General features: G+C 38.0%; 1 protein-coding gene across 11 annotated transcripts in view; it reads right to left on the reverse strand.

Moving 5' to 3' along the window:
• Positions 1-24,315, reverse strand: part of QKI (QKI, KH domain containing RNA binding) — a 160,076-nt gene extending 135,761 nt beyond the window's left edge. For 2 of the 11 annotated variants that reach the window (XM_055714091.1, XM_055714090.1), the window contains exon 1: positions 23,566-24,303. In XM_055714091.1, coding sequence (XP_055570066.1) covers positions 23,566-23,707 — 142 coding nt within the window. In that variant the 5' untranslated portion in view covers positions 23,708-24,303. Of the gene's footprint in view, positions 1-23,565 lie in introns of all 11 variants that reach the window. The other 9 variants (XM_055714082.1, XM_055714083.1, XM_055714081.1 and 6 more) reach the window with 9 other exon arrangements.
• Positions 24,316-24,364: the final 49 nt, after the last annotated feature.

A 24,364-nucleotide genomic window follows, 5' to 3' on the forward strand; every position in this document is an offset into this window, starting at 1 on the left:
TGCACAATGCACCTGAAGGTAAAAGTCTGTTCAATAAGCATTCAGACCCTTTCTGAAATACATCTTCTCTACATAGAAGAAAAACATTTTTTTTGTTTGGTAAATTTGCAAGAATTAAAAAAAAAAATATTCAGATAGTGACTTTGTGGGCAGGCTAAGAAATGAGGTGTTCTCTTTCACTGCAGTATCTGGTACTGAACACTATCACGCTGAAAAGAAATATATTGTTAATATGATACCAGTAATACCAGTATTTTTAGTGCGTAAATTGAAATCCAATTTCAGTCATCCAGAATATGGGTGTGTTTCAGAAGAGGAATGAATTATGTCATGTAAAGCTGCAAATACGACCTGTGTGTTGCATACTTTGAAACAGCAAAATCCAGCACAATAGGCATACACAGCATTACTTAACACATTTGTGGTTTTATTATGTATTTAAGATAATTGACAAGTTTTCAGGTAATTGTTAGTATTATTCATGAAGCAAAAGTATGATCATATTTTCCTCCTCCTTGTTTCCTTATCCCTTGTTTCTTTAATAAGCTCATCACTACTCCAAAGTCACCTGTGACAGTCACTCAAATCCAGTAGCAAGATGGTAGGATACTGTGCCTTTCACAGAGACAGGTCTGGTTCTTAATCTTTCACCAAAAAAAAAAAAAAAAAAATTAAAAAAATCTGAGAACTGCTGCTTGAGGTCATCCAGTATCAGAAACAATCACTTCCTGTGAGAAAACAAGCATGCCTGCCAAGTCCTCATCCGTGTGCACCTTATGGATCAGTTTTACTGCCACAAAACAACTGCATGCATCTCTGGCAACTTGCTAAATTCAACCAGTCAGCTAAGCTGGCATTTTACATTCAAAGACCTCTGCCACATGAAATAACGTATTAACTGACAGCAGAAGATACTGTCCAGCAGCAGAGGAGGAACGAGACAATTTGCCTTTGGGTTTCACAGATATTTCCTGACAGCAAAGACATGGCAGGAATCCCAAACTTTGGGTTTACTCCAGGCTCTGGAAAGCAGTTTCCTCTAGTAGACATATGGTTTTGCTCATTTTCCTCATCCCAAACCCTCTCCTACTCCCAAATTGTTTCTTCTCCATACTCTAGTCCCATTATTTACCTATGGAAGATATGATGATTCTTCATTGTTTCAGTTCTTCAGTCAGTTCTAGTTCCTACCCAACATTCCCTTACAGTTCCAAACAGTCCACAAACTATGAAGGATGGCTACATCACCAGACTCTTTTGTCCAAACACAGCATCTTCCTGTGGTTTTTTAAAAAAATAATTAAAAAATTGCTTCTTAGAAGCTGAAATTCCAGAAGAAAGCAAAGCAATTGCTCACAACACAGGGAAGTGAGTCTGTTTTCTCAAGTCCATTTTCCCAGATCCACAGAAACTGACAGCTGCAATTACATGGCCTTCCCAGGCTGGAGCAAAGCATGCCTATCCACAACAAGATAGCTCAGTAAGAGAAAGTGGGTGGAGGTGCAGCACATACTCAGCAGGATAATCCTTTTGGATGTTTAAGTGCTCAAATCCAAACATGCGATCTGTCTCACTTGAATCTAGGCGGACTGCTAGACAAAATGGTAACTCATTTTAGCAACCACAGGTCATATTTGCAGCTTTACATGACATAATTCATTCCTCTTCTGAAACACACCCATATTCTGGATGACTGAAATCGGATTTCAATATACGCACTAAAAATACTGATATTACTGGTATCATATTAACAATATATTTCTTTTCAGCGTGATAGTGTTCAGTACCAGATACTGCAGTGGAAGAGAACACCTCATTTCCCAGCCTGCCCATAAAATCACTATCTGATTTTTTTTAAATGGTTTATCTTATGCATCTTAAGGAGCAATGGTTTATCTTATGTATCTTAAAGACAAACCCCTGAAAGAAAAAAAAAAAGAAAAAATACAAAACAACCCCACCCAAAAAACCAAAACACCAAACAAACCACAAACAACCCTCCCCACTCTTCCCTCCAAAAAGCCACCACCTCCACCTATGCAAAGGTGTATTTCAACTTTAAATGCAGGGTATCGAAATGGAACCAAGAGAAGGCCTCAACTACACACCAGCTTACACTACTGCTTCCAACATTAATTGGCCAGAACTACATTCATTCTGCCTGAGCAGATAAACCACTGCTCATTAAATCACAGGCATGCACAACTACTAATGGCGTATAGCTGAGGCTACATTACCAGAAGGGAAATAAAATTTTAACACCTACTATGCAGAATGGGAGTATGAAAGTTTCATTTTCTTCCTCCATTTAACATTCAAGACTTGTTTTTATAAGCTTTGAGTACAAAAGCAGGCAAAACCTGAAACAGCCTTTCAGGCTTCTATTTTCTGTTAGTCTCTGTCTCTTTCCCTCTAACTCTTCTCTTTCACCGACCTGTTCCCCACATACTGGCTGCAGGGGGAAACAATTCTCTTTTGAAACCATCTTTGAAAGATAAAGAAGAAAGCATAGGCAAATACTCAATCCCCTCCTGCCACTAGACCTGCACAGCATCTAGTAAGAGCTTGATTGCTTTCAATTACACTGTGCTGTGGAAAAAAACAAAGAAAGAAAGGAAAAAAACCCACCAAAACACCACAACCACCAAACAAACAGAAAAACCCCACAGAAGAGTGTAGAAGAACTTTTTTGGGTCCTCTATCCATCATTGACACTTTAAGAACTCATTTCAACATTATTCTCTCATAGAAAATGGAACCAGACTATTACACCATAAAGCGTTCTTGAAAGTCTACATACAGTTTTTAAAGCTCCATACAGTGTAGCAGGGAACTAGAAATCAAACAGTAGTAACACTAGCTATAATCACTATTCAAAACAGCCTCAATGCATGCTGAATACTCTTCAGCTTACCAAGAAAAGTTTACATAAGTAAATTCTTAGTTTCTCTCATTAATGTGATGAGCACCGGACAAAGAGATCTTGGTTGGTATAGTTTTAATGCTTTGAAAGACACAGCATTATTGGTATCAACTGTCGTGCTTCCCCTTAAAATTAAAAAAATAATAATAATTAACACTTAATTGCAAATTGTAGCTGTGCACTTCAAATGGGGGGACATAAATACTGTGGGCTTTGCAGTCCATTTAGGTAAGTGGCCGCCATGATCCCCCAACTCCTCAAGGAACAAATTAAAATAACCAAACACCACCACCACAAAAAAACCCCACTATTTTGGGGAATTATCTCTGTCACCTGCAACATTTCCACTTTAGGTCAGTAATGAAATTGAAGTGAAGCATGGAGATAGCATGATGAAGGAGGAAAAGCAAATTATTTAGCTATCTGGACAACTCTTCAGAACTTCCAATACCGGGAGGAGATCCTAAATTAAAGTTTTCAGTTGTTACCAATATAGAAGCACATTCTACAATGAGATTAAAAGAGACCAGTATATTTCAGCAACATACTTCTCATATTTACTAAGACTTTGCCAAATTATTTCAAGATTGTGAATCACACAGCTTGCATTGGAGAAACTTATTAAAATCTCCTTTGTTTCTAGATTTCAGTAAACTGAGTTCTGCCCACTTAGAGAAGTAGCAGCAATGAGTAAAACTTGGAAGTAAACTCCATTTCCTATACCCTTCCCTTTATTTTCCATTCTTGCAAGGAAAATAACCAAAAAGCAAGTCTAATTTTAGAGATTAAAACCTCCATCTCAATGTTTTAATTCTTTCCCATACTTAAGCAAACAGTATTAAATAAACAATCTCTTCTTTCTGAAATAATGTGCTCCTAACACAACTTTCACATCCGGTTAAGAACATGAAAGATAAAAAGTTTACGGGGGGTGGGGGGAGGGGTGATATTTTTGGTTTTAAAAACATCTCAATGAAATACTAAGAACACCAAACATAAAATTGGACTTCCGCTTTTTTCATAGATTTCTCAAAAGACATTAATTCTCAATTTAACAGATTTTGGCCCACAATCAATGCCCAGATCAATTCCTAAACTTGGGTATGACTAGGTTGCCCTATTTAAAAGTCTTTGTTTTAACAAATGCCAAAATATGTATTTACTTGAGACAAACTGAAAATATAGCTTCAGACAAAAAAAAACACCCACAGAAGCTAAACTATGAATGGTAAGGCTGCAGTGAAGAACACTGATGAACACAATGAAATGTTAGAATAGATTGAGACTCTTCAGGAAGACTGCAATATAAAATGTAGCAGATGAAATCCAATGCTACTTGCCAAGTAAAATGCATGAAAGAAACTATGTGTTCTTTTATGCATTACACTGAGATTCAACAGTAGTAATTCAGAACAGAGTCCACATCATTCTGAATAGCATAAAGACATTAAAAAAATAATGAATTTTAGGATCCCTAAAGAAATATAATGAGAATAACATAGCATGCTGAAAATAAAAACAATGGTTGCCATTACAGAGTGAGTGAGCAGCAGAGAATGCACATCAAAGTTTAAACAAATAAGAAATTTAAGACACAGAGTGTCTTCATTGTAGTTTATATAATAACAGTATCAAGACCTTTTGTACTGGACACTATACAGAGAATTTCTTGCTTTACGTCAAGAAAAAGCGCTTCCTGAAAGCTTATAATGTAGTATCAGTATGGGGAAGTAGAAAAATGAGGAGAAAGTAGTCAGCCCAATGTATCTAGTAACAAGGAGAGACCTGAGAGAAAAAACAGTTTAGACAAAAGATAAAGAGGATGAGGTAGGATGAATGGCAAAGAAAACAAACCAAACCAATTTCCCTTGTTGAAATGCAAGGTGAAAACCACAGTGGGTGAAACAAAGGCAGCAAAAAGAAACCCATTTTGATACAATACAGACAATGCTGCCAAACTGCAAACATGACTTTATGCAACTTGAAGGGATAAATGCCAGTACAACCACTACGATCAGAAATAAACCAATCAACCTTTAAGTGCACCACACACACAGAAATTCCGACAAGCTACACTACCCTTCCCTGTTCTCTTGATGGGCATTGCTCTGTGTTGATACATGCAGTACAAATAAAAGCCGGTAGGAAAAAATTAACTTGAAAATCGATCCACACCGGAGCATTTGAAGAAAACAGAGCATTAATCATACATTGTGCTGAGAGTAAAATGTTACTACTGGCAGTTCCGTTATGTCTTACCACTAGTTCTAACATGAGCTGCAACTCATTTTTAAGAGGCTATTACATTCATCTGGTTTTTAGGTTTTATGTTTGTTTTTAATCTGAAACTTAGGAAAGATGAATGGCAACACAGAGGCTTAAGTCTACATAGATATTTAATCAACAGGAAGAAAGAGCAGTGAAAATAAGGCTAATCTAACCAAATGGAAGATCCAAAGAACTATCTCAGTGAGCTGACTGAAATTATTCCTGCTCTCCTTCACAAAAGCAAAAAATTGCATAGTTAAAAAGGCAGCACACTACTCACCCCAGAAAAGAATTACCAATCTTGAGAAAGGTGTAAAAAACAGAGTAAAAATGATGATACTACAAGAAAGTTCACTATTCTAAAGGAAAGAGACTACATAGCTGAAATTACACACGAAAGTTCAGAAGGAATCACAAGTCTGGACCATCAGAAGAGCATTACTCCAAAAAGTCAGGATTGCTGTATTACTTCTTCCTTTGAAGGGTAAGAAGTGTTATTAATCTTAACAGCACACTGCTGCTGAACAATGAAGTCATCACTGTCTTCTCACTCCCAGCTGCATAGTTCCTTAACATCTCTCACACCAGCTCTGCCTTAGTAAGCCAATTCAACTCACTAATCAAGCAAAAGATTATTCATACATTCTCTCTTTTTTTGCTTGATTAGCTTTCTTCCAGGTTACTGAGCTGAAACACATCACTGAATACCAGAATTAGCAGACAGTAACAGGAACACCTTCCCAAACAAGAATCTCCTTTTTGAATCATCAAGCTACTAAATTAGTTCAAAACCACCTTCCACAACTTCTATCTGGGTTTTTCTAGTAATGAAAACAAAACAGAACAAACAAACAAAAAAACCAACAACACAAAAAAACCCCACCCACACAGGTCCTACAGTTATTTTGCAGTAAACAGGCTGGGTATAATCTTTTTGTTAACTCAGCATACACATTCCAGTTTCAGCTCTACAAGACCTGTACTTGGTGTTTCCTAATTGAAAGGGCATCCCTGAATGCTTACGATCAGAAGGCAATAAAAAGCATACAGAAAGGAGTGAAAGGACTGGTAACAGATTTGATTTTCCGAAGGGCGGAACAAAGTTAAACCAAGAGGAAGAAATGAGCAGCTCCTGTTTCATACACATGCTAAAAAATTCTTCATGTTGGCCCAGAATCCGGCAGTATTTCACCTTTGGGAATTTTAGCTTATGGATCACATAACCAAGAGAATCATTCTAGTACAGAACATACTTCTGAATTCATTTAAGAGGAGAAACTGGACCAATGAAATATTCAGAAGACTATCCTCACCAGATTGTCCCAAATGCTATACAATGTTTTGCCATTGTATTCCTACTCTTTTCACCTTAAAGACAGTGATAAAATCCAATGCTATTCATTCTTCATTCTGCCCGAATAATGACCACCTCTCAAAGCACCCAAAAGTGAAGTCCAAAAGTGCTGCAGTGAAGACATTCAGTTAATTGTCCAACAGAAGTATATATTTCTAAATTAATTTATTCACAATTTTTTCTATGAACAGATGATAACTGTATCATCCTTAGTAATCTCCCTAAAGAATGTTTTTTCATCTTTTTTTTAACACAGTGCTTACCATATATGGGAATCGTATTTATAAATTCAGTTCCTAGTTATCATATAAGAAGAACATCAGCATTGGGCACTCCCAAAAATAAAGAGATTAAGAGGATGATTTGCTGAAATGTATCAGTACCAACAATTTTGAAAAATACTGTGCCTCTATCAGAAATTATGTTACATACTATTAGAGAAAGCATTCTACTTCCATTGGGACTTCAAGACCAGTTAAATCATTTCTGGCATTGCTTCTCCCATCTGTGTAATGTTGCAAAGAGCCTTCAAATACATGAATATGCTTTTTTAAAAATCTCAAATCATGCTAGGGTTAAATTGGAAATAATGGAAAATTTGTGAAGTCATTGATAAGTTTCAATTAGGATTATTAGGTACTACTTTATAACAGGAGCAAATTTCAAACTAATAAAGGAATAGATTTTTCCGAAAGACTTACATAAAGTATAAGCAGCAAGGACATTTTTTTTTATTATTATTTAAAAAAAACAACACCAAAACACTGTATCTAGTTCTTAAATAAAAGAAGACTGAAGTGTCATCCATCTGAACTAAACAGGCCAAGCAAAATACCCTGCAACTCCTATGTTCTCCTCAATGTCGAAATGGGTGGATAAATTTAAAGCCTGCTCTCTCAGGAGTTGCTTTATAGGCAATTTTCTCCCAGTATCAAGGTCTGCAATTTCCATTTGGCTGCCAGTTTGCGATTAAATTCATCACCTTTATTATAAAAATGTGCTGCACTCCACGGCCTGCTGCACAAGAATCGTAAGGAAGAAATTTTTCACTGCTAACAGCAGCATCATTCTGAAGCAGCCATCACATCCATTCAGACATTAGCGTCTCCAATGCAATGCGAAGACCTATCACTCACATGAAAAAGCCTGAACAGCAGGTATACCTCAGAGGAAGTTCTTCACAGGTGGTATCTTTAGTTCAACTTTTACTGAAAAAGCCACCATTACCTCCTACATTAAGTGTTACTAGAGGTCAACAGTCCAAAAACAAATGTATTGACATTAGACTTGTCTACTTGCATTAATCAAAACATTTCTGAAAACAGAATCAGTCCTCATACTGACTAAACCATTACACACACCTTGCACTCCTTACCAAATACATGAAATTGTTTTGAAACTTTATTTTTTAGAAAACACCCTATAATTATTTTTTTAAAATACATTTTCTCTTCATATTAAGTGTCCTTTTCTTTCCCGCAATCTTTGTTTTCAAATTTCCACTGATTTTTCCCACCTCAATATGACCTACTTTACCTTAAAAGTTTTTTGGCAAGCCTGAAAAGTATTCAGGAGGAAGAAAAAAAAAAAAAGGAAAAAAAGCAGTAAAATATTTGCTGTGTCTTGATATGAAAGTCATAGGAACAAACACAATTAAAGCAAACTACATTACATGTTTTGAAGTCCTCCTCTGCTAGGAATCAAAAGAAATGCCCTATCTTCACTTTGTTTCTTTTCAGAAATGCTGCCTAAATAGAACGTAATATAAAACCTGTACTTAAAACCAAAAATATACTACTGGAAACACAAAGCAGCAAAGTGATAGCTACAAACAGGAATAAGAACTAACTAAAAGCGACATGCCAAATCTTTATGAAGCATGGGAGTTAAATCCATACTGGTTTGTGCTTTATTGAATAAAAGACTTTAAATCACAGTAAAACAATGAAAAATAATATACAATCAGCAATTAAATATATTAAGCCCTTAACATTCTAGTAAAAAAGCACAAGAATGCCACTTTAGCATATGAAATAGCTGTACTGGTAACCAAACTATATTACAGCTATATGCACAGTATGACTTAATTTCACATTAGCTTATTTATTACTCAGTTGTGCTGCATTTCAAAAGGTGTGTTTCACACTTTTTCAAAGATACTTTGCTATCCGATAACCAAATGTTATCTCATACAGAACTTATGTGGCCAAATAAGTGAAGAAAACAACATTGAAAGTAGTAGTGTTGTTCTGATGAATTGTTACATGCTTTTTTAAAACATCAGAAAAACCTGCTAGACTGTACACTGATATTTAATTGGTAGAAGTTAAAAAAATTAAGTAAATAATGGGGATATCAGAAATTATTAAATCTTGCACAACCAAGATGTTTTGCACCCTATCAGATGGGTCACATGAAATAAAATGGAAGTGCGATCTAGACTTCAATGACTAATAAATAGGACAGACTGCCTGGCATTAGCAGCAGTGTAAATTAGAAAAGTCATCTGAGATGTCGTTTCATAAATATGAACTCTAAAACTCAAAGTTAAACAATGAAAGGCTCTTTAGCCTATTTGTCTACAAAATTAACTTAAATTTAAACCAAAACTGCCAAACATTTGTGAATATTGCAGAATCACATCAGAAACTTTCAGCAGTAAAAAAATGACATCTTGTCACACTGCAATTAATTGGTTTCCACTGCAATGCAGCATAGAAAGCTGATTTCAACTCAACTTTACTGAAAACAATAGCTTGGTATTTGCAAGCTGAAGTTCCGATTATTTCACAGCCCAGTGCATTTAACAATTGGCACATCAAGTTCCGGCACTATTAGATGAAATTATCAACTAGATAAGATAATGCCGCATCAGTGTTTACCTCTTGCCATTACAACAAAAGCTGAGATCAGAGCTTTTGTAACTAAAACCATGATGAAAGAAGGATTACTGTTTTGTCAGAATCTGTAGAATTAACCAAAATGTGGTTTATTATACAGGAAAATGCTCTGCATGACACTAACAGGTATCAGAAGACAGGCAAAAATCAGCACAAAAATGTTCTGCATATGAGTTTGCATGATGCTATCTACCATCTTCCATAAGTAAATCTCAATACTCTAAGAATGATAGATTTTTTTTAAACAAAATATGAACTTCATTTGTGCTGTCAAAACTCAAAATATATTTACATTATTAAAACCAGAAAGTTGGGATTTTTTTTTACAAAAATACTTAAAACTAAAAATTTATAATTCAGATATTTCTAAGCTACTAAAAATTTATAATTCAGATATTTCTAAGCTACATGAAAATATTATTCATTCATAAAGAGAACATTCCAGTTATTTGCAGTACATTAAAAACTGCCAGATATGTGCAGCCTCAAACAGTAGACCTCCATCACCACCCCTCCCCTTTGGCTTAACAACTAAAGCAATCTTCTGTATAACTTAATTACACCAGGAAAAACGTTATTTCTAATCATATTAAACCTTGCCCATAGAGACAACATTTATAACTGGGTAACTGTGGAAAAGAGGCATTAAATAGTACCACTACTACAAGAGAAAGAAGGTGGGGGTGGAGGGGTGCAGAAAGCGCACTGTGTTGATATACACGCATAGTAGAAACAGAACATTAAAACAAAACTAGTATTTATTTTACCAGTCTGATAGCAAAGATCTCTGCCACCAACAGAACTGAAATGTTGAAGACAATATAATTTAAGTTTTTATGGGGTAACTACAGATCATCCATTTTTTCTTAAGCTGAAGAATTTCAGCGAGTTTAAAGAACAGCCTCTTTTAGGAACTAATTGCAAGTCAAAAAAGTGCAACCCACTATATAAATTCAACATCCAATATTTAAACTGAATGCTAATTGTAAATCACATGTAATCTTTTTAACACAATCTCGTAAGCTTCTAATACATGATAGATTTGAATTGTACTAGTTCCATCTGCCTCTTAAATCCACCAGAAAGGGCCTTATAAATTAAGACACTATATTCAGGATTGATTTAAAGGAATGTTTTAAAGAACTGATTACTACATAGACAGGATCTGCACCTGGACTGTTACGTATTAGACAATGTTATAAATCACAATCTCCACCCCCCTCCCCCAAGTTCATGTATCACTAACACCAAAAAACAGGTCCTAAGAGCTCACAGCGCTGTCCACCAAGGGAAAAAGGTTTGGAAAAAGAAACACTTCCTGAAATATTTACAGCTAAAGGTACTTGAGTATCTAGAATTTGCTTTAATGTCCTTGTTCATAGATGACAACAGTGTGGCTATCTTAATGGAATTAAAATTGAAAGCTACAGATGCCCTTAAAGACAGTTTGATACTTAAATTACTCTATAACAATAGCATACCGAACAATCTAGTAGGTTACACCTCTTAAACCTACTCTTGGCAATTAACATCTTAATATTTTGGAGTTCCAGTGCTGCAAACTGGACTATTGATGATTATGTATTACATAAAAATGTAATTAGATTCTTTACATGTCATCTGGGGAAAACATCATCATACTCAGTATTACATATTCAGTAAATACGTAACAGCAGGAAGTCCTAAGAAAAGAACAAATGGAGATAGGTGAAACAAGTCTCAATTTGCATAACAATGAACAGGATTCATTGTTTCAAAATTTTACTTAAGCCAATGGATAAAGACAATTGCTATAATGAAAATGCCTTTTAATCAGTGGTCTTCAACCTTCTTTACTTACAGACTAAGAAAAAGTTCCCAAAGGAGCTCAAGGCTCCTTTGTTTACATGCAATACCAAAATATAAACCTCTTTGATATTACTTTTTGTGCAAGTGACTGCATACTTTCACTGACAGTGCTCCAAAATTAAATATGTCTGCTTCGTAATTCTTTCCTATGTCAGAAAAGGTGTGGCTAGAGTAGCTCAGTGTGACAGGCACAAGAAAAAAATAGTATAGATTAAGTTGGAAAAAGGCAGTACATGCAGAAATCTTGATTGTACAAACATTAACTTCTATATAAATTTTCTGAATCTCTCCTATCCTAAGAAAATGTTCTGCCAAACAGCTGATTTGAACCAGATGACAAGCTATTTCAGATCTCACACTACAACAGTTACTGACACCTTTGTATCTCGGCATTATTCACCTTTCCTAAATCAAGTGTAGTGTATAAGATCACGTTTGAAGGTCAACTTAAACTGTTATATCATTTTCGTAAACTGGAAACATTTTCTGCGCAGGAAGATATTTCAGTTCAAGAAAAGGTATTCTGATTCTTCTGTTCCTTTCATACAATGATTTAACAGTTTCAAGATCAATATAAATACAATTTTTGTACTTATACGAGTAGTATGTTCATATGTTCCTCAAATGTACTATGTCCTTTGTGGTTTTTTCATTATAACAATATTGATTTGTGCATAATATTTGCACCAGTATTTGTAGCATTTTCATTATTTAGCTTAACAACCTGGAAATTATCCAGGTTTCCTTACTAGCAATACTCATTCTTCACCTTCCAAGAAAAAAAAAAATAAAAACATACCCCACACACACAAAATATTTATAGAAGCATACACTATGTTTCAACGATATATATATCTGTTACATACTAAGAGAAACTACTAAGCCATAACTAGACTAGGAAAAAAGCTCCTTAAATGTTAACACTTTATTAGTATCTTGCTTTTATATCTGAAATTTAACACTAAGAGCACACATAAAAGTTTGAGAGAACACAATATCCTTCTGAGTATTCAGTAATACATTTTTAGTCATTAACTATTGCTCAAAACTTTCAGCAGCCAAACTGCTTAATCCAGAAGAGAAAAATGTACTAAAAATGTAGTTTGAACTGTGTAGCAACTTACACGACAACATGCCTATATTACACTATAATAGTTATGACTACTATATGACATACTGAAATGCTTGCCTTTGATACTAATTTCAGTACTGTATTCTGCTCAGGGCTGAGAAACCCTTTAGCGTGCACATGTAGATTTAGTTACCTAGACTAATTGAACAGTCAGGAAAAAAGTCCATACAACCAGCCCCCACAAAGTAAAGAACTTGGACATTATTACTTTAAACTGTTCTCCATGTATCAAGTGTTCAACAACTTGATATAACAATGAGCAGTCACAAACAATTCTAGCACCAACCATATTAAATGGGATTAGAAAGACCTGTGCACATGACAAAAGCCACTTAGTTATGCCATTATGTTGATAGAAGCAAAAAAACAAAGGCAATTTTATTTCTCATTTAACCACCTCAAATTCACAATTACTTTCTTTATCCTGCAGACAAAAATAAAAAAGACAAAAAAGAGGTAAAAAAAGAAATTTAAAACTGAAAGCAACTAGTAACTGAAGTAACTGCAAGTAACCGAAATCTGTGAATCTAACAAAGGTTAGCACAAAACTTGATGCAAAATTAAGTTCAGAATAATGTTAAATCATCCAAATTTTTATTGCCAAATAGGTTACTGAGATTGCAAACGTCAAGGGAAGATGTGGAGTCTGTCTTCAAAACATAATTCACATTTACCAGTTCTGAAGATTAATGCACATCTTTTTCAATAAAGTACAAACCGGTTGCCCACCTGTCGTTTTAAGCTGTTGAATTTAGTAACCGTCTTGAACTGTAGAAGGGACCCATTTCTTTTCTACTCAGCCAAGCAAAGCAGCGCAATGCCTCCTCACTTAATTACCCAGCATACACCTAAATACCAACTGCCATCCCTCAACACTCCAGCATTAGCTGTACTGGCTATCTACCGCAGCATCCATTTCTCTCCAATTCATCATCGTCAGCTTTCTTGCTGACACTCTTCAGAGCTGCCTGGTTGATGAATTGCTCTGTTATTCATCCTATGTTAATCCAAGGCTGACGCAAGAATACCTTTCTGAAGACACTTAACAGTATTAAAACTCAGCACTACCAAGTGCCCTCAGTGTGCATTAAATCTCCCATTTGGAACCAACAAGATTCCTCATGAATAGTTATGAATAAAATACAGTTACTAAATCAATTGGCACTAGGTTTATGTACCCCATTACCTATAGGCAGAGCTTTCGCACAACGCCTTGCTTCCCTGGAAGCTACACCTGGACTACTAGAAATTGGAAGTACTTTGATCCATATAGAATTTAACCTCAATTAACCTCATATTAAGGTGATATAGGAAAGGTTTTCCCCTCCTGCTCCTCAAAATATCAGTGCATTTCTTAAATGCTATGGGTATCAAAAAGGTTCTTTAAATTCTGTAAGCTTAATAAGCTTTTCTCAAGAAAGTCAGTTGTACTTTTTTTAAAATTTCTTCCAAGGTGGATTTGGTCTTTAGATAACGTTCTCTCCAGATTTTTTACTAAGGATTGCTAGTCTTGTCACAAAAAGAAAATTTATCCACAGAGAATGAACATAAAAACACTAAGAAATCTCAAAATACGAGACTCAAATCTCTGTAAACATGTTATTACAACAGCTAAATATATTTTCCTGCTAAAAAGCAACTTAGTCACTAATTTTATACCTGAATACCTGAAAGATACTAAAGTATCATTCTTCCTCTCAAGATCTTTAAATACAAATTATCACCAGTCTTCCTAATACAGTCTTGGTCAGAATTCATTTCTAATCCCTACTGTATCATCTGTGCCCAGATTTTGTTCAACTCTATTAACTAGTAAAAACGCAAAGTTGACAGAACTATGTGAAAAGTGGGGAAAAAAGAACCCGTATGAGGAGACTTGCTTCAGGTTGATTCAGCATCAGATTTCCATAAAAGCCTCAAGTGATTTAAGGAAGTAGTAATTCCCTCATAAAGCGACTGCATATGAGCCTCTCTGACTATACTCATCTTTATAGATTACACAATACTTAAGCAATTAAAGAACTACCAACAACTTGTCTCTACCATCATCTAACACGCACCATTTTCTCACTGTGCAGACAATCTTCACAGACAAAACCATCATACATTAAACAAGACAGCTGGGCCTATTACAGCATTTTAACCTTCAACTTTAACACGCAAACCAACTGTTAGAGAACACGCCTGTCAACAGATTATGCATGTATTATTTAGGCAAAGTTAGTTTGGAAGCTGGGGGACGGGCAACAAGTTTGACAACTTCTTGGAAAAACATCTCTGCCTTAATTTCTGACCTAGGTTGCAGCTCATGCTCCTTTAGCATAAGACAAACTGAAACTAACTAAAACCAGTACACAGAGATGAGGAACACTGCTCAAAAGCAAACAGCACCAGGTCAGGGAATTTTTCTTTGTGTTCTTCTCCTTCCCGTTCCTGCATAGAAACCAAAGATATTGCATGGCAAACGGAAGTGTATTTGGCTTGCTCTGCATCTAAAAATTGAAAAAACTATGCATTAACTTTTGATATAATTATTTGCAGGTTATTAGATTAAATTGCATTAAGAATATCAACCAATTTGCTACTGTTTCAAAGCGTGATAAATAAATGGAAGCATTATGCAACATCAGCTGAATGTTTTAGTTGAGTTGCCATTTAAATATATGAACCAGAACATTAAGGTTTTATTATGCTTGTGCTAGATGAATCTGTTGCTTACTTTTTAAAATTTCAGGCATATTCCATTTCCTATACACTAATTAAGAAAACATACTGCAGTTAGGATAGGACATTTTGACCAAGTAATGGTTACAGAGATTTCTAAAACAGTTCTTTAATCTGAACTAGAGAAAACAATAAGGTTCATTATTTCAACAGCTGAAGGATTTAAAGAATTCAGCAAAGTCTGGCTTCCACCTAGTGTCAGCTAGTCTGAAAATAGTCATGTTCTTGAAATTCTGACTGGACCAGATGCACAATCAGTTAACATCATTCAGGAGTTTCAGACTTTAAAGTAAATGTTTAAGCAATTGCACTTCTTTCCCCAAGGCTCTGCCCTGCATCTTCAGTATGGAGCCACCTCAGCCACTGTGCCAACACAACTACTCTGAGATCACATATGGCGAGTTTGATCACAGCTCTGATCTATCTGCCTGGAAAGAAAGCCAGCACTACAGAAAAACAAACTCAAAAAACCCCTGACCAGTCCAGAATATCAGCTGACCTTTTAAGCCAGAAACTGATCCACCAGATAAGGGTATAAAATACTGTATTATCTTCCCCTGCTTCTGCTCTGACATCAGCAGCCGTTCTGAGGCATCACTCCTTAGAACTATGCCAACGTAACTTCCTAGTGAAGTAAAAAGATTTTAATAGTTTGTCATGCTGATTTTTTTTTCATTTTCAAATCAAGTCTTAAAAAAGCGTAAACATTTGCACAGTTATATGCCATTAAAAGTGTTAACTACCCAGCTATTAGTATGTTCAGATGCCAGTCAACTATCAAGCAGATTGCTTCATGGTTCATCCCCTTTACAAGGGGAATCCTGAGAACCTTCCCACCAGGGCTTCCCGGAGCATGGCAATGAGGTTACGAAGTATCGGAACGCTGCCCTGGTACACCCTGTGCTGGGAACAGAAATTCATCTCTGATCTGCTACAGTATGGAACAAAGTACAAGTATTGGGTGCAGCTGCAAAACAAACATATTTCAAAAACAGAGTCAAAAAATTGACTTCCAGTGTGCTACTCAATCAACTATACACCACCAAAATGCTAAAAGAAAACCCATTAATGGCTACCTATTGTAATTTCCCTTCAAGAGAATGATTGTTTTGCAATGGACTGAGAAGCAAAATTTACTGTTTTGGCACCAAGTATAAAAATCAATAAAAAGTAATTGAAAATATCTTTTTAATTTTTACTCAGTATTTTTAAACATGACAATAAAATACAGAAAAATATCAGCATTACCACACCCATTCCAAGCACTAACACCTGCTAAAACAACTGCAGAGCATCAAGCTGCAGCTTCTAGTACCGGACCCTGGCAACAGAGGTTTAGTAACACAACTGCCTGAACTGAAGCACTTTTACCTGCACCATCTTGTTCTCAAGATGCCCAACTGGTCTGCGATAGACGCCCTTTAATGGAAACAGGAGCACCACCATGGAGGGGCAGCTCTACTAATGAAGCTGGATATTAATTTCTCTTTGAAATCGTCATGGTCGCTTTGCTATTCAAGCACAAATTGTCTCAAAAACCTACGCTCTGCTATGAAAAAGCTAACTCTGCCTCTACTAAGCGTTTCCAAACAAAAAAAAAGGAAGAATCCCAAACCTGGAAATTACTTTAACTGCACTGCACAAGGTAACAGGATATTTCCTCAAGTTAAAACTAAAATATAATCTTGCTTAACTTTCAGCAACCGAACTCTTTGTCTCACCAGAGCAAAGGGATCAAATTCAGATTTTAAACATTACATCTATCATCTGCTTCAAGATTCAAACAACAGCTCCCATGTCCTTTGCAGACCTAGATCCTCCTGCTACAAAACTGCAGACATATCTTACATGGTACTACTTCTGACCTAACCAATTGCATTAGGCATAATAAAATTAAAAACACCGGCAGTTTTACTGTTCCTACTAGTTTTCTTTGCATTGGGTTATTAAATTTCAATAAAATGTCAAAATCAACATAAGATTTTCATAGTATATATTTTGATTAAAATAGATACAGAAAAATTCACACAGCATGAATGAGAAGTTGTAAGTTATGTTTCAATAAAGACCAGGGTCAGCGAATGAGGGCATTTCATTACTCCACAGCTCTCCTGGCAAGGCATTTCCGGCATTTCCCCCATCTCCCCCCTCTCCCACCCCCCAACATTCTATATAAGCAGTCAAACATAAATCATTAGTCTCCATGGCAGACTCCCGCTGTACTTCAATCAGCCTGCGCTGTCAGGATGGTCTGGTAATTAACATTAACACAGGTCTATCCTGTCAGCCACAGAGTGTATATACAAGACCAGCACCTAATAATAAATCTAATTAATAGGATATCTGCATCACTATGCACTCCCCAAAAAGGAGAGCAATTTAAGGTTACAGGCAGTAATTAAAGACAATGCAAATGTACTTGCTTTTCCACCAAAGCCTACACAATTCAGATAACCGTTAAGGATTCCATTCCTGATTTGGCATTATTTAGTGTACTTGGAGGAAGAAAGTTTTAATTCAAGGAGGCCTGAAACAGACAACCTTGTCAAAAAAAGTTACTAAACTACAAAAGAAACCGTTCATTTCAGTCCAATCTTCCCTTCACACACACAGAGCTCAAACACCAGCAACTTTCTTCGGACTTGACCTTCTCTTTCAATGCACGTAAACATTTTTGGAATAAAGACATTGTAAGTGCTCTCTTAAAATCCATTAAGTGTTTCTTAGTTGTCAGTGGTTGGTTTGGGTTTTGTTTTGGGTTTTTTTTCACTTTAATATTAACCAACACACCTTCAGTTTTTCCTTTGTGCATTATGGAAGCATCATGTGCCACTCCTTGATTAATCGGCACTTGGTCAGCTGTTTCTAACCATAGCAAGAAATTTTTATGACACTAGTTACTTGGGAAAAGATTGCATACAATTCCAGATGAGGAAAATGCAATTCAATTCCAACCTTAAGGAATAAGTAACACTAAACAGAAATGATAAAAAATTCAAACCGGTCTCTCCCAATATAGCGACAAGTCAGTCAGCAGCTCTTGTACAGAAGTCCACTATGGTCACTCTTACTTTAAAAAAGGAGTCTGATGGAGGACATTTTAATAATAAATTATCAGTAAGCAGCAGTCAACAAACTGCTTTCAAAACATGAGCTTAAAATAACTGCTTTACTAACTTAAAACTTTAATCAGTCAACGTAATGCCCATCTTTAAGTTACACACCAGGTGACTGCAATCCTATAAATGCTGCAGATACAGCTCCAAAAATAACTTCTAAAATGAACTGAACTGCTACAGGAGTGGGGAAAAAAGTTTTGAATATTCTTCCTGATGCTAAAAAAAAAAATAAAACTTTTTCTTAAGCGGAATGGAGCTTTTGTTTTGATGTTACAAAGAGGCTGCCAAGGAATTAAAAAAAAAAAAAAAACCACACCTCAGAACAACTCTTATGAAGTTTATGAACATACAAGTTCTAGAAGCTTGACAACCTCATTATTATAAGACAATCATAAATCAGAAAAATGCCTCAGACCATTATCTTAGTATTTAGAGACAATTTAAAAACCAGATTCAAAAGACCACTAATGATAAACATCACACAAACAATACTCAACACTTGTCACATGCTGCTTCGTACAATTTTAACATTACAACCCAGAGTTTAAAAATTAGTCTAAGACTCTCTGGGCAAACATTTATTATAAAGCCTTTATCCTAAAAAATATTCACCTCTTATTCATTAAGAAGCATGATTTGTAATGAAATAATGAGGGTTTATTGCAAGATCTGATAAACTGAAAAACAGACATGCTAACGTGGCTAATGCCCCTTCATCAAATCTGACAAGTCAGCAAAACCCCAGCTTAGCACAGGCTACATTTACATAATCTCAAACAATAAGGTCATGTACAAAAGTAACTAGATAACTTCTCAGGGAGAACTTATTTACAACACAGTTCTTCAGTCCTAATTCATGCAGACATTTTGGTTAAGACAATGAGACCGACACGAGATTTGCAGTTCTGGGCACTGGGCTCTGCAAACTCACACGCACTTGTCTCAGCGAGCACAGTAAACCGAGAGAGTAACATCCAAAACCAATTTATCCTTCTTAATCCCTACCTAGATGTTTTACAGCTAGCTTTGTTATAACTGCTAGTCAGAAAGTGCGAGCCTATGACACAGAATTAGATTTGTCTCTAAAAGCACGTTTTAATTTACATTTAAAGGTAAACACATTTTTAAGTCACCTTCAAGACAAGTTGACAGGAAGGCAGAAGTTTTTAGGTACAGCTCACAAAGGAAAAATGGATTCCTGATAAAGTCTACATCAACACCTTTTTAAAAAAAGTTCAGGCCACGAGTTTGAGCTGTGTACATTACAATCAGGTACAACATTCTGACTACTTACAGGTTCAGGAAAACAAAACACAAATACAAAAATTATACTACTGAGATCTAAGTTAACAGTTTACACATATTTGTTCACAATCTCCTGAAAGAATAAAAAATTAATTTCAATAGGTCAGAGTGCAACCACAGAGTGTGAAATGTCCAGTTTATTTTTTTTTAAATGGTGAAAAAAAAAAGGTAAAACTTTTATTCATTTTCCACAAAGACAACCATTAAAGTATGCAAGTTGTCAGAAAAAAAAAAAAAACTGGGTTAGAATTGTAAAAGTATCTGAGAAGCTGAAGCACACACACACCAGAAAAAAAAATAAAAAATCAGGTCACATTTGATGGTGCAAACAATTACAGGAAATACAGCCTATTCCACATTCAGGAAGAGCCCTCTCTTCCCACAGGTTTGCACTAGTCTGATAAAAACAATCCAGCTTCCTAGTTATTATGACGTGCATTTTAAACATCCTTGTTAATCCACAAAAGCCTTATTCACACATAAGAAGTTTAAAACACACATATGTAAAAAATATCTGTAACCTAAACAAAACTGACTTTCACATTTTACTATAAAATAGTTTGTTTTTTTAAAAAAAAAAAAACCACCTTCATATACTTCTCACATTTAAGTGGATCTTCAAAACCAAATGCCATAAGGCAGAGACTATTTACTAAGTTAAGCACCAAAAAATTAAAGGATCAAACACTAGTATAAGTTCAGAAAGGAAAACCTGTTTTGGAGAATACACACAGAACCAAAACAGGCCAAAAAAGTAGATCCACATTCTGAAACCTAACTGGATTAGATGTACTGCTCACCTAAACCAACAGGTCCATTCCTATCTCGTTGCACATAATTACAAAAAGTAAACACAACAGAAACCCATTTGAGTTTTGTTTTTAAATACTTCCATGTAAAAATAAATAAATAAAAGACTAGCATTCCAGCAGAGAAAGCAATCCCATGTTTTATTTCCTCAAATTCTTAGTGTTATGACTTTATTTCTTCAATTTGATCAGCACAAAATAAAAAGACAAAGGCTGATCGCAATATTATTCTTCTCAAGCACAAACAAAACTTTCAGAAAAAAGGTTATAGAGTAACTAAAAAAAAAAACAAAAAACCACCCACCTACCAAAAGCACAACAGTAAGCTAGAAGCAGCAAACCAAATGGGGGGTGGGGGTGTACATGCAAAGAGGGAACATGAATACTGTAGTTTTATTTTAAAATTATATATATAAATCTGTATATATACACACCTGCCCCTAATATCTGGTATTCTCAAAGGTGCCATGAAACAATTAAAGAAAGTATTAAATATTATACTTTTAAAGTAAGCATTCTAAATCTTGCAGACCCTTCTGGGAAACCAACAGTTTGCTATTGCTAAACCCTTCTGGTGATGTCAGTGCAGCATACAGTTCAAGATATTTAACGCGGTGCCTCTTTGGTAACCAGGATAAATGTTTTACAGAACAACAGTTGTTCCAACTTCTCAACTGTTCATTGTTATTGCCTGTTCCACCCATGTAATACTGCGTGTAAGCATACATATATGTAAGTCCATGCCAATATAGATACCCACACAAATCCACAAGTACTTTGTCATTTTTTGTTATCTTCTAATAGATTTGTTAATTTCACTACTCAAGTCAGTAATGGTGTTCAGAGGCCAGCCTCACGCCTCGGAAAAAAAATAACTGGCGCCCCTTAGCGTTCAAATTTTGAAGTCTTGAAGCAATTTACTCGATTTGCATGAAGCATTTTTTTCAACATTCCAAAAAGTTTTCTGCCTCCACAATACTTCCACCCAACTGCCAACGTAAACAGGAAAAGCAGAAATGCTTAAAGGGATAGCAGACCTCTTCCTGAAACTAGTTAGCAACACAGATTGTATTTTATTTTTCTTTTAAAGAAGAGTGTGAGGAATAGCTCAAATACAAGCCTTAAACTTTTTCAGCAACAGCCTCCACAGCCCTCATTTTGGAATTCCAATACTTGACAAAACAGATTTCCAGAGCTTTCAATTTTTAAAAAATATATCAAAAGATGCAAGGATTTCAGACATTTCTTTTTCAGCGTCCTTCTTGTATGGGGAAATGTTTTCCTTTGTTTCGTTCTCTGACACCAAACAAAAAAAAAAGGTTTCAGGCCTCCTCTGGCAAAATTCAGGAATTTAAAAATCCGATACCAAGCCTTTGGGAGGCTCATCTGTGCTAAAAAGGAGTCTTCTCAGTCAAGTTTCTTCTTGATACTTATTGCAAATCTAACTATTCTGAAGAGATTGCTGTGGTGGCCAAGAACGTAAGTTTTACATAGTTTTACTTTTCACATCCGTATTTTCTCCAATATAAATTTAAACTTCACCTAGAGTCTTTAAAAATAGAATTTCCCATTATATCACATCCCACAGTCCATCTTTCAAGTATTCTTCACCGTGTTGGTTTTTTTTTTTACTCCTCTATCATTTATTTCAGAAGGCAGCATTTTCTCGATATGCTGTTTTTTTGTTGTACTACAGTCACTATCTCATTCTTACAGTCTTGGGAGAGGGCAGGGAGTTTTTTCTACCAAATACAACCAGCGCTTTCATCTTCAGAGGTCAACAACTTCCCAAACTTCTTTTAACAATGAGGAATACGTCCACAAACAAGAATCCTAACTCGAAATCTCGAAATTCAGTATTTCATGCTAAGAAACCCAACAAGTTGAAACGGTGTGATTAATGTACGGCTTTATCACATTCTACAAAGCTACCAAACACGATTAAACAAACTGGTCTCTCTAACTCTCCAGAAAGCCTAGGTTTAAGGTGGAGAGAAAGGAAATGCTTTCAGCAAGGAAAGCAAACCTGTGAATCCAAGCATAAAGAGAATTTAAAATAGTAAAAACAACAGTTTCGCCCAATTTTTAACACAGTGGGTCTGCAACATGTATGGGACACATGAAGTTCCCAGCATACTCCTTTTTTCCTTCTAAAACGCGATTGATTGTTTGTAAAAACTCAACCTTAAAGGGAGCTATTTAGGAGGAGAGGAAAAAAAAAGGGGGGGGGGGGGGGCGCGCCTCGCCCCTCCGAGGCAGGAGGGGTGCGGGGCTGGGGGCGGCAGCGGACGGGTGGCAGGAGTAGACGAGGCAATTCCGTAAATTATTTTTTTCCCCCTTCACTAAAGTCACGCAGGAGTGTTTCAAGTTAGTTTCTTTAAAAGGTAAGGACAGCTGAAAGAAGAATTTGTTTGCTTCCCTTGCAGTGTAGGAAAATTATAATTAGTTTGTGGCCAGTTTGGGGTGGGGTAGAGCTGGAGCTGAAGAAAAAGCTCAGCCCCCTCCGCCTTAGTCATTCAAGTTCAAGCAGCTTCCAGAACGGCCAAATCTCGAAACCAAACACCCTCCCACCCCCCGCCCCCCCGCCGGGGCCCGCCGGCCGGGCCGCGGAGCGCTCCCCGGAGGGCGCCGCGCAGGACCCCGCTCCCCGCCGCGGGAGGGGAGCGCCGCCAGCAGCCAGCCTTTCCCCTCCTCCCTGCCTTCCCCCAGAGCACATTCCTGAGCTCCTCTCCTCGCTCCCTCCCCTCCGTGCGGTAGTTACCCTTCCCCCGGTTTTAGGAGACGGTGCGGAGACGGGAAAAAGGCAAAAATAAGGGAGGGGAAGGGGGGGGGGGGGGGGGGGGGAAGGAGACAGACAGACACCCCCACGGGAGAGCGGGGACCTGCGCGGCCGGCCAGGGCTGCCTCTTCCCCCTCCCACTCGCGCACCGAGTCCCCCGGCAGCACACGGCGGCAGCCAGGGCGGGGAGAGCCCGCACTTCCCCTTTGTTTTAGGCACCCCAGCCGGGGGCCGAGTGCGTGCGGAGAACAGCGAGGAGAGCGAAACAGGCCCCGGGCTCCCCCCGCCGCCCGGCCGGGGCTGGGGCGGGGGGCCGAGCGGGATCCCGGGAGCGGCTCGGAGGCCCGGGAAGGGGGGGAGGCAGGGCAGGGCGGGGGAGGGGGCGGCCAGGCGAGCGCTTTTACCTTCGTCCAGCAGCCTCTCGAGGTGGTTGAAGATCCCGCAGAAGTTGGGGAGGCTGCTCATCAGCTTCTTGTCGTTCATCAGCTGCATCAGGTAATCGGGGCTCGGCTTCGGCTTCTCCTTGGTTTCCATTTCCCCAACCATATTCCAAGCCCGCGCAGAGACGGCGAGCGCCCGCAGCAGCTCCGCCGAGCAACGCGACCGCGGCACGGGGCGCCCGGCTGGATCCGGGCGGGCAGGGAGGCGGTGGGGGAGGGGAGGGGGCGGGGAGGGGAGCTTCCCCGAGGAAGGAGGAGAAGGAGGAGGATTCAAATCCGGAGGCAAACGCAGACCCGCCGCCGAGTCCCAGGGACCGAAAAAAAGAGGAAACTCGGTAGAAACCCCCGTGCGGGCTGCGCCCTCCTCCCCGGGCACAAGGACCCGCCGCCGCCTCTCGGTGGTGCCGCCGCCGCCGCTTCCCTGCTCCGTGCGCCCTCGGCCGGCGCAGTCCTCGGTGTCGCCCCCCTCCTCCTCCTCCTCCCGCGCACACACACGCTGAGCCCGGCTTCTCCTCTCGGCGCTGCCCCCTGTCTCCGCGGCGGGGGAGGGAGGGGACGAGCGGGGCGGGCGGGCGCTGCTGGCTCGGCTGCCGCTTCCAAGGAGCCGCCGCCGGTGCCGCTCCGCTGTTGCCGCCGCCGCCGCCGCCGCTGTTGTTGCCGCCGCGCTGCGCCTGGCGTGTCCTCCTCTCCGCCTTCCGCCCGCCCGCCCGCCCTCCCGCCGCCGCTGCCTGTGGCTGGTGAGTCTCAGCCCCGCCGCCGCCTC

This window comes from Falco cherrug, chromosome 6 (genome assembly GCF_023634085.1).
Source record: "Falco cherrug isolate bFalChe1 chromosome 6, bFalChe1.pri, whole genome shotgun sequence".
NCBI classification, from domain to species: Eukaryota; Metazoa; Chordata; class Aves; order Falconiformes; family Falconidae; genus Falco; species Falco cherrug.